At 37.4% G+C, this 13,548-nt stretch overlaps 1 protein-coding gene across 1 annotated transcript; it reads left to right on the top strand.

Annotated features, from left to right (window-relative positions):
* On the top strand, positions 1–8,352 carry LOC105636074 (uncharacterized). Its single transcript, XM_012219243.4, has 3 exons — positions 1–313; positions 604–1,131; positions 8,053–8,352. The coding sequence occupies exons 2-3, from the start codon at positions 733–735 to the stop codon at positions 8,221–8,223; spliced, it is 570 nt and encodes a 189-aa protein (XP_012074633.1). The 5' UTR covers positions 1–313; positions 604–732; the 3' UTR covers positions 8,224–8,352.
* The last annotated feature ends 5,196 nt before the right edge of the window (positions 8,353–13,548 follow it).

Raw genomic sequence — 13,548 nt, 5'->3', positions numbered from 1 at the left:
TAAAACCGGAGAGAGAAACAACCAAAAAGCAAAAGCAGCCCAAATCTCCTCTCCCCATAGCAGCACCCGCCGCGATCTCCTTTCCTTCCCCTCCGCTCCCCTCCCCAATCAGTGTTTCGGCCACCGGTTGTCGACGCCAAGGCAGCGATTAACGCTCCTAGCGACGGCGATCTTGACTCCGTCCATCCCTTCAACGATCGGAGCCTGCTCCACCCGAAACAAGGCTCTGCGACGCCGCTACCTCCTGTCTACAGTTCTCTCTTTCTCGACTTTCCGGCGAGCTCAAGCATTTCCGGCAATTCCCTTTACTCAGGTTGGTCAAAAATCGATCCTCAATGCTTTTGATTAACTTATTCTTGATTGATTTGGGTACTGAATCAATTTGTAACTAGTATCACTTTCGCAAGAGGTTTGTATCTCCCTTGCGATAAATATATTTATGTGGCCTCTTCATGATTAACCTTTTCTTGATATTTTTTCTCTTATATCGGAAAAGGAACCGGTTACAGTGTAAGATTGTTTCGGATTCATTGTTCCTATATACTTTCTCTCATTTTCTCAGCAACTAAGCACAGTGTAATTCTCAAATTTTTGCAATTGCAGATTAATTTTCTCAATAAGAGATAAAAACCACCGCCTGCTTTCTAGTCTTTGTACTCTAATCCCCCGTGGTCCATAATTAATCAATTCCCATCTTAAAACCGGAAACCCCTCCACAGTCCCAAACGAAAAATGGCGACCAAGTCAACCACTTTGTGCTCCGTCGTCCATGCAACGCGCCGCTTCTTCTCTTCCACTGCCAACAACAGCCATCACAATAGCCACAAAACAACCCATAAATTCTTAGAACCAAACTCTTTTATTGGAAGCTGGGAAGCACCCAAGAATCCAAAAGAAGCAGCGGCGAAACTAGCAAGACTGCGAATAGAGTACGCGAAGCAAGTGAAAGAGCTGCGCAAAGAGTACATAAAGGAAATGGATTTGATGCGCATTGAGAAACAGAGAAAAGACGAGGCCAAAAAAGAAGCAATTAGGGTTGCAAATGAAGAGCGTAAGAAATTAAAGGCCGAAGCAGCTAAAGTTAGGGCACAAGAACGTAAAATTGCTGAAGAAGAGTTTCGCCAAATGCTAGTATGTTTTCATTCTCTCTTAACATTCTTTTAATTGGTAATTTTGGTAAATATGTTCCATGAATGCAAACTAGGGAAAAAAGGGATTTTCTTTTTGGGTTTTCTATTTGTGTTTGATTGAGGAGGTAATGTGGGAAAGATCAAGGATTTTGAAGTTTTTTAACACTCTAAACATAAGAATTATATGTATAGGCCAAAGTAAATTGGAGTTAAGAATGGTCTTAGCATTTAATTTTTCAAACTAAATTCTTGTTTTTTATACTTTTAGTTGGTTATTGTTGTGGAAATGTTTGATTTAGGTAATTTCGTCGTATTTGATTTTTCATCAACCTCTCTTTTGTTTATTATTAGTATTTTGGATGATAAGAAAATTACAGGGAGAAAAAAGATCTAGTTTCTTTTCTGGAAAAAATGAATCATTTTATGTTTTCTTTAATGGAAGTATTGGTTTGATTGCAACTGAACAAATTGTCGTACTGATTTATCTGGCTAGATTTTGGTTCTTCTTAGTAAGGTGGAATAATTAGAAATCTAGACAGTAAAAAATAGAATATTATGGGTCTAATTAAGTGGTTCAGACACTTCTGAATAGTAGTACTAAGGTTGAGGATCAACACTTCAACTTCCTTGGGCATTATTATTCTAGTAGGGTTTAACTTGTTGATTTTTTTAGATAATTTATAAAATAAAAAATGAAAAATATGGTTAATAAATCATATAGAAAATATAAAATAAAAATATGGGAAATAATTGTGATTTGAACATTTTTTTCCATATTCTAGAGTTAGAATATTATTTTCCAAGTATTGCATATGAAATAGTCTCAATTCTTTACCAACTCTCTTTTACATCGCCAAATTTTTCTTCTCCATATAAAATGGAAATGGGAAAAACATAAAACTCTTTTTTACAAGTGAACTGGCCCTAAATGTTTCTGATGGGTTTTAAGAAAAAAAAAAATATATATTTCTCAGCTAAAAACTCAATTAATCTTGGAGAAATATTCGAGGGATGAGAGATTCCTTGATGCAGGAGCAATCCTAGTCCTAATTGGATTCCTAGCACAACTAGGATTTTATTTAATTTACTGTTTTATTTCAGATTTGCATTAGTTTTCCGTTTCCTTATTTGATTAGGATTTACTATTTTATCATTGAATAGGAATAGAGTTTTAATTCTTTCTTTAATTAGGATTCCTAGTCTAGTTAGGATTTATCACTATAAATAGACAGCACTAGTAGCATTGTAAATAATCTTATTTTCCTCATAATTTTAATTCAATGGTTATAAACCTAATTATTTACTGTTCCACCTACAATCAACCCTATTCTAGCTTACTTGTTAAAAACTGACAGCCCTACATCTTCCCCCTGCGTCAACTGGTATCAGAGCACAAAAACAGATCCTAGGATTCTTTTTTTTTTGAATTAAACCATGGTTGGAAGAGGCAGAGGCAGAGGCAATCAGCCCCAACAAGATGAAATAGTTGAGATGCGGCGAATGATTGAGGATTTGACCCGAGCTGTACAAGCCTTGCAGCGTCAGGAACCCGTGGAAGCCCGAATGGAGACTCCGGAAGGCAACCACCAAAACCTTGATTTTCAAGAAGCTCTTGAGAGTGAAGAGGAAGTCGAGGATGTAAACCCCTTTCATGAAGCTGGACCTGCAAACCCAGCAGCACGAGGCAGATTGGAAGAGCGTTTACTTCATGCTCTTGATTTAAATAGTGGAGCAGTTAAAATTGAAGTCGCTGATTTTTATGGAAAATCGCATGCCGAAGACTATTTAGATTGGGAAACTAGTTTAGAAAATTATTTTGAATGGAAACCAATGGTTGAAACCCGAAAAGTGCTTTTTGTAAAGCTTAAATTAAAGAGTACTGCACTTCAATGGTGGAAGAGAGTTGAGGAGCAGCGTGCACGACAAGGAAAGCTTAAAATCAACACGTGGGAGCACATGAAAACTAAGCTAAGGAAGCAATTTTTAGCAGCTGATTACGCAATGGAACTATATGAAAGGTTCCACTGCTTGAAACAAAATAGCATGTCTGTTGAAGAGTACACTGCAGAATTTAATAATTTGTCCATTCGAGTTGGAATATCTGAAAGTAATGAACAAATTACCTCTCGCTACCTTGCGGGTTTGAATCAGTCCCTTAGAGATGAAATGGGCATAGTCCGATTACACAATCTTGAAGATGCTCGCCAATATGCCTTAGCAGCTGAAAAGCGAGTTTCTCGTTACGGTGCTAGAAGGCCCATAAACAGAAGCAATTTGCAAAACAATTTCGGACCTGCAAGAGGGATTCAAACAACTCAACGAAGCGGGAAAGAGGCTGCCGCTACTAATAAATACAATGAAGAGACAGCCCGTGTTGATGGGAACGGTAAAGGGAAAGTTATAGTACCTTATGGTGGACAAAACAATTCTGGTTCGTCTACAAGGAGAGGCAACAATTCTCAAGTTCGTTGTTTTACTTGTGGAGAAAAGGGACATACTTCATTCATCTGTCCACAAAGGAGGGTGAATTTAGCCGAGTATGATGAAGACCAAGGCCCTATTTTTGATGAATATGATGAGGAAGTAGAAGAAATTGATGTTCACCCAGCTCAAGGTGAGTCTTTAGTTGTTCGAACAGTCATGACAGCCATGAACAAAGAAGGAAAAGAAGATTGGAGGAGGCGTAGCATTTTCCGTACACGTGTTATTTGTTAAGGCAAAGTGTGTAATTTAGTCATTGATGGAGGAAGTATGGAAAATATAATATCAAAGGAGGCCGTAGAAAAATTAAAGCTTCCTACAACAAAACATCCTCATCCATACAAAGTAGGTTGGTTGAAGAAAGGACATGAGATACCAGTAACATCTCAATGCTTAGTGCAATTCACAATGGGAGATGACTTGGCAGATGAAGCACTATGTGATGTAGTACCAATGGATGTTGGGCATATTCTAGTGGGACGACCTTGGTTGTATGATCATGATATGGACCACAAGACAAGACCTAATACTTATTCGTTTTACAAGGACAACAAGAAGTACACTTTGCATCCTCTCAAGGAAGAAACAAGGCAAACAGCAAATAAAGGAGCTGCAACTAGTAAATTAAATGGGCTTGTAAGTGTTAAAGAATTTGCAGCTGCGCATAGTGAGGTGGGAGTCACATATGCCTTAGTGGGCAAACTAATAGGAGCTGACCAGGTTGAAAAATCAGTTGAATATTCCTTTGAAATTCAACGATTATTGCAGGAATTCAAGGAGCTGATTAATGAAGATGTACCGAAAAGCTTGCCACCATTAAGAAGCATCCAACATGCTATTGATTTGGTACCAGGAGCAGCTTTACCAAATCTGCCTGCATACCGAATGCCTCCTTTACAGCGGGCTGAAATAGAAAGACAGGTTAAGGAATTATTGGAAAAAGGTCTAGTGCGTGAAAGTAAAAGTCCATGTGCCTGCCCAGCCTTATTAACACCAAAGAAAGACGGTTCTTGGAGAATGTGTGTAGATAGTCGTGCTATAAACAAGATTACAATCAAATATCGCTTTCCAATACCAAGATTGGAGGATATGCTTGATCAACTAGCGGGTTCTAAAGTGTTCTCCAAAATTGACTTGAAAAGTGGATATCACCAAATTAGAATGAGGCATGGTGATGAATGGAAAACAGCTTTTAAGACACCAGATGGGTTCTTTGAATGGTTAGTAATGCCATTTGGCCTTTCTAATGCACCAAGCACATTCATGAGAGTCATGACAGATGTACTCAAACCTTTCTTGAATTCTTTCGTTGTGGTATATTTCGATGACATTTTGATTTATAGCCGCACCGAGGAAGATCATTTAAAACACTTGCGACAAGTGTTAGAAGTACTTCGTCAAGAGCAGCTGCACATAAACCTAAAAAAATGCAGTTTCCTGCAACCAGAAGTGGTATTCCTGGGATACATTGTGTCCGCTGAAGGATTAAAACCAGATCCAGAAAAGGTTCGTGCAATTACCGAATGGCCAGCACCACAATCCATCAAAGAAGTTAGAAGCTTTCATGGTTTGGCCTCTTTCTATAGGAGATTTATCCAAAATTTCAGCTCAATTATGAGTCCTATAATTGAATCTATGAAAGAAGAAAAGTTTGAGTGGACAAATTCTGCACAAAAGGCATTTGAAAGAATCAAGTTTTTGATGACTAGAGCACCTGTTCTTGCACTTCCAGATTTTGAGAAATTATTTATTGTCGAATGTGATGCTTCACATGAAGGGATTGGAGCTGTTCTTAGCCAAGAGGGCAGACCTCTTGAGTTTTTTAGTGAAAAGTTGTCTGAAGCTAAGAAGCGTTACTCAACTTATGATCTAGAGTTCTATGCCTTGGTAAGAGCTATTCAACATTGGCAACATTACTTAGCTTATCGTGAGTTTGTGGTTTTTTCTGATCATCAGGCCTTGAGGTATCTAAAATCTCAGAATAAACTCAACAATCGACATGCTAAGTGGAGTTCTTTCCTTGATGAATTTAATTTCTCACTAAAGTATAAATCCGGTCAATCTAATATTGTGGCTGATGCATTGAGTAGAAGATCCCTAATTTTGTCAATTTTGAGCACTCAAATTACTGGTTTTGAAGAATTGAAAAACCAGTATTATTCAGATTCATCTTTTGGCAAGATAAAGGCTGATTTACTGCATTCTTCAGAAGCTGAAAGTCTGCCATACCGATTGCAAGATGGTTATTTATTCAAAGGGAATAAGCTATGCATTCCTGAAGGATCTTTAAGGGAACAAATCATTAGAGAACTTCATGGAAATGGTTTGGGAGGACACTTTGGTAGAGACAAGACTTTTGCGATTGTTTCTGACCGTTATTATTGGCCAAAGATGGAAAAAGATGTGAGAAAATTGGTGGAACGATGTCCAGCCTGTTTACTCGGAAAGGGAAGCACGCAAAATACAGGATTATATACTCCTTTACCCGAGCCAGATGCACCTTGGGTTCACTTGAGTATGGATTTTGTTTTGGGACTTCCAAAGACAGCAAAGGGATTTGATTCTATATTTGTTGTAGTGGATCGTTTCTCTAAAATGGCTCATTTTATCCCATGTTTCAAGACTTCTAATGCAGTTCATATTGCTGAGTTATTTTTTCGAGAGATCGTGAGACTACATAGTGTTCCAACTTCTATTGTTTCCGATAGAGATGTAAAGTTTATGGGGCACTTTTGGAGGACTTTATGGAGAAAATTTGGAACTGAATTGAAATATTCCAGTACTTGCCATTCGCAAACAGACGGTCAGACGGAAGTTGTCAATCGTAGTTTGGGAAATCTATTAAGATGTCTCGTTGGGAGCAATACAAAGACATGGGATCTAGTTATTCCCCAAGCTGAATTCGCATATAACAACTCAGTCAATCGAAGTATTAAGAAGACTCCTTTTGAAGCTGCTTATGGACTTAAACCTCAGAATGTACTCGATTTGGTGCCCTTGCCCCAAGAGGCTAGAGTAAGTGCTGAAGGGGAATTGTTTGCTGATCGCATCAGGAAAATTCATACAGAAGTGAAAGCTGCCTTAAAAGACAGCAATGCATCATATGCCTATACAGCCAACCAGCATCGGCGCGTACAAGAATTTGAAGAAGGCGATCAGGTTCTCGTCCACTTAAGACAAGAACGTTTCCCTAAAGGAACTTATCATAAGCTGAAATCTAGAAGGTTTGGACCTTGTAAGGTGTTGAAGAAGATCAGTTCCAATGCCTATGTAATTGATCTTCCATCTGATTTACAAATCAGCCCAATTTTTAATGTTTCAGACTTGTATCCTTTTCATGGATTTGATGGAGTGCCATCCTCCATTGAAGCACAAGTACAAGAGCTGCCAATTGCAAAGGCTGATGTTATTGAGGAAGTGTTGGATGTCAAGGAAGCTCATTCTAGGCGTGGCAACCAATATAGACGATTTTTAGTTAAGTGGTTTGGAAAACCAGCAAGTGAAAGTACATGGATTTCTGAAGAAGAGCTAAAGCAAGTTGATCCAGCCATATATGCGGAATATGTCAAGGCTTACTCGTCGGAGCCGAGTCTTTTTCAAACCCGGGGAGAATGATGCAGGAGCAATCCTAGTCCTAATTGGATTCCTAGCACAACTAGGATTTTATTTAATTTACTGTTTTATTTCAGATTTGCATTAGTTTTCCGTTTCCTTATTTGATTAGGATTTACTATTTTATCATTGAATAGGAATAGAGTTTTAATTCTTTCTTTAATTAGGATTCCTAGTCTAGTTAGGATTTATCACTATAAATAGACAGCACTAGTAGCATTGTAAATCATCTTATTTTCCTCATAATTTTAATTCAAAGGTTATAAACCTAATTATTTACTGTTCCACCTACAATCAACCCTATTCTAGCTTACTTGTTAAAAACTGACAGCCCTACATCTTCCCCCTGCGTCATTCCTTTAAGGTAGCTTTTCTCCAATTTGTTTAATGGAAGACATTATTGCAGAATGTATATGATGTATGTCCATGCCACTAAGATTGCTGCCATATTTCGCTGTTGCTTAGGGATTTGTTTTGTAATGATCCGTTTTTAACTTTTTGGCACTTTGTACCTTTACGTTTTTGTGCTTCTCAATGGGCAATAGGTTTATGAGATTATCTGGCAATATTATGGCTCAAGCTTCTGCATGTCTTCTTTTTACACTGTCAAGCTGTCTGTTTATATTCAATTTGTTCAATGGAAGACACATTATTGCATAATGTATATGATGAATGTCGTACTGTGCCGCTAAGATTGCTGCCCTATTTGGGGTTACTATGGTATTTGTTTCGTAATAATTATGGCTCAAGGTTGTTCGTTCATGTCTCTTCTTTTTACATTGTCAAGCTGTCTATATATATAATGTATTTCTGGCCTATGTTAACTCAGTTGAAAGAAAGAGGCGAGAAGCTTGAAAATTGGAGGATGAAAGAAAGAACGAGGGAAGAGAAGAAGAAAAAGAATAATGATCTGTTGCGCCAACAAAGTTCCATGTGGATCGATGAAGATGTACTGGAGAAAAAGATACTAGAAGCCGTTGTTGCTGCGACATCGCTCTGAACTTTTAAAGTTCATTTTGACCTCTAAATGTTTAATCTCCAAAAATAGGGGTTAGAGAATTTAATGTTAAAAAAGAAGATTTTTGATTAGTTTACTTCTATTAATTGACTTCCATTTATATTTCTTTCATTCCATATTTTTCCTTTGCCTTTGTTAACTTTGCATTTCCTATTCTAAAAACTCGTATCCTATGCAATGCAATGCAATACATAAAGGAGGGAGAGTGACTCGGGTCAAGTGAGTTCGAGTTGGATAGCTTCAGATCCAGTTCAATTTGGGTTTTGCGACATTTTGTCATGTCTTTTTTCAGAGGTTCTCCGATTGGATTGCTTCTATTAGGTTCGAGTTGACCTGCAAAGTGATTTCAAGTTAAATTTGTAGTCTTGTGTGTGTTTAAGTTATACCATGTCAAGTTGCTTATAATATTATGTTTTTAGTGAAAAAAATATTTTATTGTCTATAATTATTTTATTAAATATATTTATTGAATTCTTTTCTAATTTATAATATTAGATTTGTTTTTCTTTGTTCAAAGTATAATTTATTATTGAATTTAATGCTTCTAAGCAGAGTTTTTCCTCTGGATTGATTTATTTCATTAATCACTATCGGGAGAAGGATTTTGATATGAAAAATGTAATAAATTATATGAGAATAATAACTTGATACGGAAGCTATATGGTTTGACTCATTGAGGGTTTTATAAGTTAACAATCTTAGGTTATGAATTCATAAGCAAACCAGAAAACTTAATTATTTAATTCATGTTTGATTGCACTTTTGAAACATAGGTAATTAAACCGGGTTAAAATAACTAACAATATATCGAGAGAGCTTGTTAGTTATTTTAGAGTTGTTTCCTCTACTTAAACAATTAAAATTGATTAATAAACTAATAAAATAAATTGGATAGAATTAAGTGAAGTCAAAATCCCTAATAGTTTTTAATCCTTGTTGTCTTTTAATCAAAATTGCTTTGCTTGATTTCTTTTTATTATCTTTTATTTGTTGAATTTAATTTCTTAGAATAATTTTCCTAAATTGCCGTTTAAATAATAGTAGGTTAACATAATTTTGGTATTTGGTACACAATCATCGTGGGAACGATACTCTCCTCATTATATTTTACTTGTTGTGATTTCGTACACTTGCGAAAATCACTGCACACATAAAACTAATCCATAAAACTGAGGTTAGCAACAGCAGATGTATCAATTCTTAGCAGGGACAATAACCAAGTCTTTCTCGCTCACATGCAATCCTTAAGAACATGAGAAATAGACTCTATCTCTAGCCCACATATAAGACAAACAGGGTCAAGAGATACTCCCCTTCTAGCTAACGCATTCGACATCAGCAATTGCTCTTTGCAAGCTCGATTTATAAAGTGCTTGACCTTAGCTGGTAAATTCCGACTCCAAATCCTTTCCTAAACATCTTGAGAACGATCCACCGAAGAAGCACCATTAACCCGCAACTGCTGATTCAAAAATAAAAATGGTAGTCACTACAAAAAAAACTGTCCATCTTTGGTATGGTTCCAAATCATAGAATCATTATTTCTTCTTGCACACAATGGGATGGCATAGATATCATAGCCTCTTGAGGAGAAAATATAGAATCAGTCAAACTTGAATCCCATGACATCGATTCAAAATCAATCAACTCACTTATAGTAGCATCCTCATCAAGGACAGAAAATAGCGAAGAGACCCTATTCTCAATGGAGTTTGCTAGCCATTTATCCTTCCAGATACGAACACTATCCCTATAGCCGATTCTCCATCTACACCCTATTGCCGCTGTTTCTTTTGTCGCAAAGAGACTCTTCCAACTATAGCTAGGCTAAAACCTTTCTCTAGCTTAAAAAAAAAAAAAAAAAGAGGTTCTTGGAAAATATTTAGCTTTCAAAATCCGAGCAATCATAGAATCTGTATATTTGACAATTCTCCAACACTATTTTGCAAGCAACGCAATGTTAAAAGAATGAATATCCCGAAAACCAATCCCCCCTAATCGTTTAGCAAAGCAGATTTTTTCCACGAAGCCTAATGAATCTTCTTCTCATTGTTTTGTTGACCCCACCAAAATCTCGCCAATAAATAGCTCGCGACAATGTTTTCTCCTTCTAACCCTTTAGTTTGCTAGCCAGATTATCATAAACTGATTTGAAAACACTCCGTTTACTGCGCCCGATAACTGCAGGCAAGCCCAGACATCTCAAATGGTTAGAAATCTCTCTTACCCTTAGTTTCTCCTTACACATCTCTCTCAAGATTGTTGAAGTACTTGAGCTAAAAGAGATTTCAAATTTTTCAAAGTTTATCTTCTGTCCTGACGTTCGCTCATAGTCTGCAAGGATTTGTTTAACCACCTACACCTCCTTAACATTAGCTTGGCTAAAAATCACACTATCATCAGCAAAAAAATAAATGTGAGCTGGATGGAACCCGTCTATAAATTTTAACACCATGCAAATCCTATCTCTGTTCAGCCTTCCTTATCAATCCTGAAAAAACCTTAGCACAAAGCAAGAACAAATAAGGTGACATAGGGTCTCCTTGGTGGAGTCCCCTTTGAGGATAAAACTTGTTAGTAGGTTCACCATTAATAAGGAAAGAATAGAACACAGAAGGGACACAACCCATGATAAGCTCAACCTATTGATGGTTAAGGCCCATCTTGATCATAAAATTGCATAAAAAATGTCATTCTACTCTATCATAAGCTTTACTCATATCAAGTTTAAGAGTAAACATACCCCTACCCTTTTATTTTTTAAAAAATGAAAAAGCTCAAACGCAATAAGGGCATTATCTGTGATAAGCCTACCAGGAACAAAAGCAGACTAGGTATCACTAATAAGAATAGGAAGGATAGATTTAAACCTATTTGCTTTAGCCTCAGTAATCAGTTTGAACACAACATTACAAAGACTAATAAGTCTTTAATCCTTCGTAAATTCAAGATTTTTTATTTTGGGAATTAGAGTTATGAAAGTATGATTTATAGACGAAGGAGAAACACCATGATTAAGAATAGACAAGGCTTTATTTTCTACATCATCACCTACGATATGCCAAAATTTTTTATAAAAGATAAGGGACATATCGTCTGCATCCGAAGCCTTAGTAGGATGCATTTGCTTTAATGCTAATCGAATTTCATCTCTAGTGAAAGGGAGAAGAAGCTGCTCATTCATTTCATCCGTGATCTTGCTCTCTACCGTGTCTAGGACATTCAGATACTCTAATGGCTCGCTAGCAGAAAATAGAGTAGCAAAGTATTGGGTCATAACTGTAGCAATATCATGTTTATCCTTATAATCCCTCCCCTGCTCATCCTTTATTATCTCAATAGCATTCCTTTTTTGCCTAAAGTTTGCTTTTGAATGAAAAAATGCAGTATTCTTATCTCCTTCTTTAAGCCACTAGAGTCTTGATCTCTAAGCCACATTATCTCTTCCCGAGAAAGCAATTTTTTTATTTTCTCCTCAATATCCTTTTGCTTTCGAATATTCTCCTTAGATTGGATACTTGCCTGTAAATTGCTAAGATCTTGTCGAAGAGATTTTAAAGAATTTGTAACATGACCAAAAGTCTTCAACTCCTACATTCTTAGCCGTTTCCCACATACCTCCAACTTCTGCTTCAACTAGTTGGATTGTGAATAAGGGACTGACAACCAAGACTCCACAACGACATCCATATATGAGGCATCCTGAAGCCACATTTGCTCAAAACGAAAGGGTTTGTAACATTTCCGTTTCCTCCCATCAAGATGAGACAACACCAATTTAACAAGGCAATGATTCGCCCTTGGCGAACTAAATGAGGGAAGAGATTCACCCATTCAGGTATACAAACAAACCTGTCACAGCGCTGTTGAATATTACCCAACCCATTCTGACCATTACTCCAAGTGAAAGGGAGGCCATGGAAACCCATATTCGAAAGCTGACAAATCTCTGACGCTGCATTAAAAGCATCCATCTTGCAGATATCTTTATCCCTACCACCAATTTTTTAATGTTGATACAGAATTTCATTGAAATCGCCACCTAGAATCCAAGGCAATGAGGACTTGGGAGCAAGTTGCTCAAGTAAATCCCAAGAAAGATGCTTCAAATGATCCTCCGGCCACCCATAAAATCCAATAAAACGCCATAACCCCTGAATATCAACATCAATATGGTGAGAGGAAAAAGGAAGTAAAGTAACCATTAAAGAGCTATTCCACATCAAACTCAGGCCCCCTCTTGTACCATTACCCCAACTGCAATCCACATCAATACCATTATGAAATCCACACTGATCCCTTATCAATTTCATCTCAGTAGCTAAAATTTTCATCTCCATCAAAAAGACAAAATTGGGAACTTCAAGCTTAAGAAGCTTTTTAAGAGAGAGAATTGCCAGATGGTTCGCAAGCCCTCTGCAATTCCATACTATAGCATTCATGGCTTCCGGCAAGACTGTTGGGCAGCCATTGCCGATCCTACAGAGAAAGAACTGATTTGTTGCACTTCCCTAGCTTTAAGTTTCTTCTCGATCCACCAGCCACATCACTCACAGCTTCAGACTTCCTTTTCCCATATCCATCACTAACTGAAATCCCACTGGCCTTAGACATTCCCTTAGCCCACAGTTTCCACGTTGCTATTGCTCTTGAATTATGATTAGGTTTAGGACTATCACTAATTTGTTGGGTGGGCATTGATGAGGCTAAAGCAATTTGAGATAAAGAAGGAATACACACCTGTACTTGTGAACCAAATAAGAAAGGTAGAACAGTCTTAGAAATATGAATAGTTGGGATAGGATAAGGTATAATCATGGGCACAGAATTTGGTACAAGGGATGGGAATGGGTCTGTTTGATTAGGGTTGGGAAGAGACGAGCAATTGTGGTCAAAATAGAGGTATAGGAATGGGTTACAGGGGCATCACAATAGGTCTAAATTCAGCAGCTAAGGCCAACACTTTCTTTGACATATCAGATGGGACATCAGGACATTTTATAGTAACACCCAAACTCTGAAACCGATCAAGCACATCATGACTGCTAGTGGCAAAAATAGTTTGACTCTCACCTGCATCTTCGTTTAGTGGACTACCACCATCTCTCCTCGCAGAATTTTGGGTATCTGACTCGGTACCATTAGGCCGCAAATACAGCTTTCTTACATAGCTCGATTTTCACTGATAATTAGCCTCTTCGGCAACAACTCTCCTATTTCATCTAAGGGGGGGGGGGGGGGGGGGGGGGGGGAAGCTTTCAACCACTCGCCATATTTAAGCAATTTGATATCACTCACAGCAGAAGC

Source organism: Jatropha curcas, chromosome 6 (genome assembly GCF_041381405.1).
Source record: "Jatropha curcas cultivar XTBG-Jc1 chromosome 6, XTBG_Jcur_1.0, whole genome shotgun sequence".
Classification (NCBI taxonomy): domain Eukaryota; kingdom Viridiplantae; phylum Streptophyta; class Magnoliopsida; order Malpighiales; family Euphorbiaceae; genus Jatropha; species Jatropha curcas.
The sequence above is the reverse complement of the archived record's forward strand: the minus strand, read 5'-3'. Positions and strand labels throughout refer to the sequence as shown.

Excerpts from the sequence above, each read along its gene's own strand:
- LOC105636074 (XM_012219243.4), top strand. The coding sequence starts at position 733 with ATGGCGACCAAGTCAACCACTTTGTGCTCCGTCGTCCATGCAACGCGC. Across the intron at positions 1,132-8,052 it reads AAGAGTTTCGCCAAATGCTA|TTGAAAGAAAGAGGCGAGAA; the intron begins GTATGTTTTCAT and ends ATGTTAACTCAG.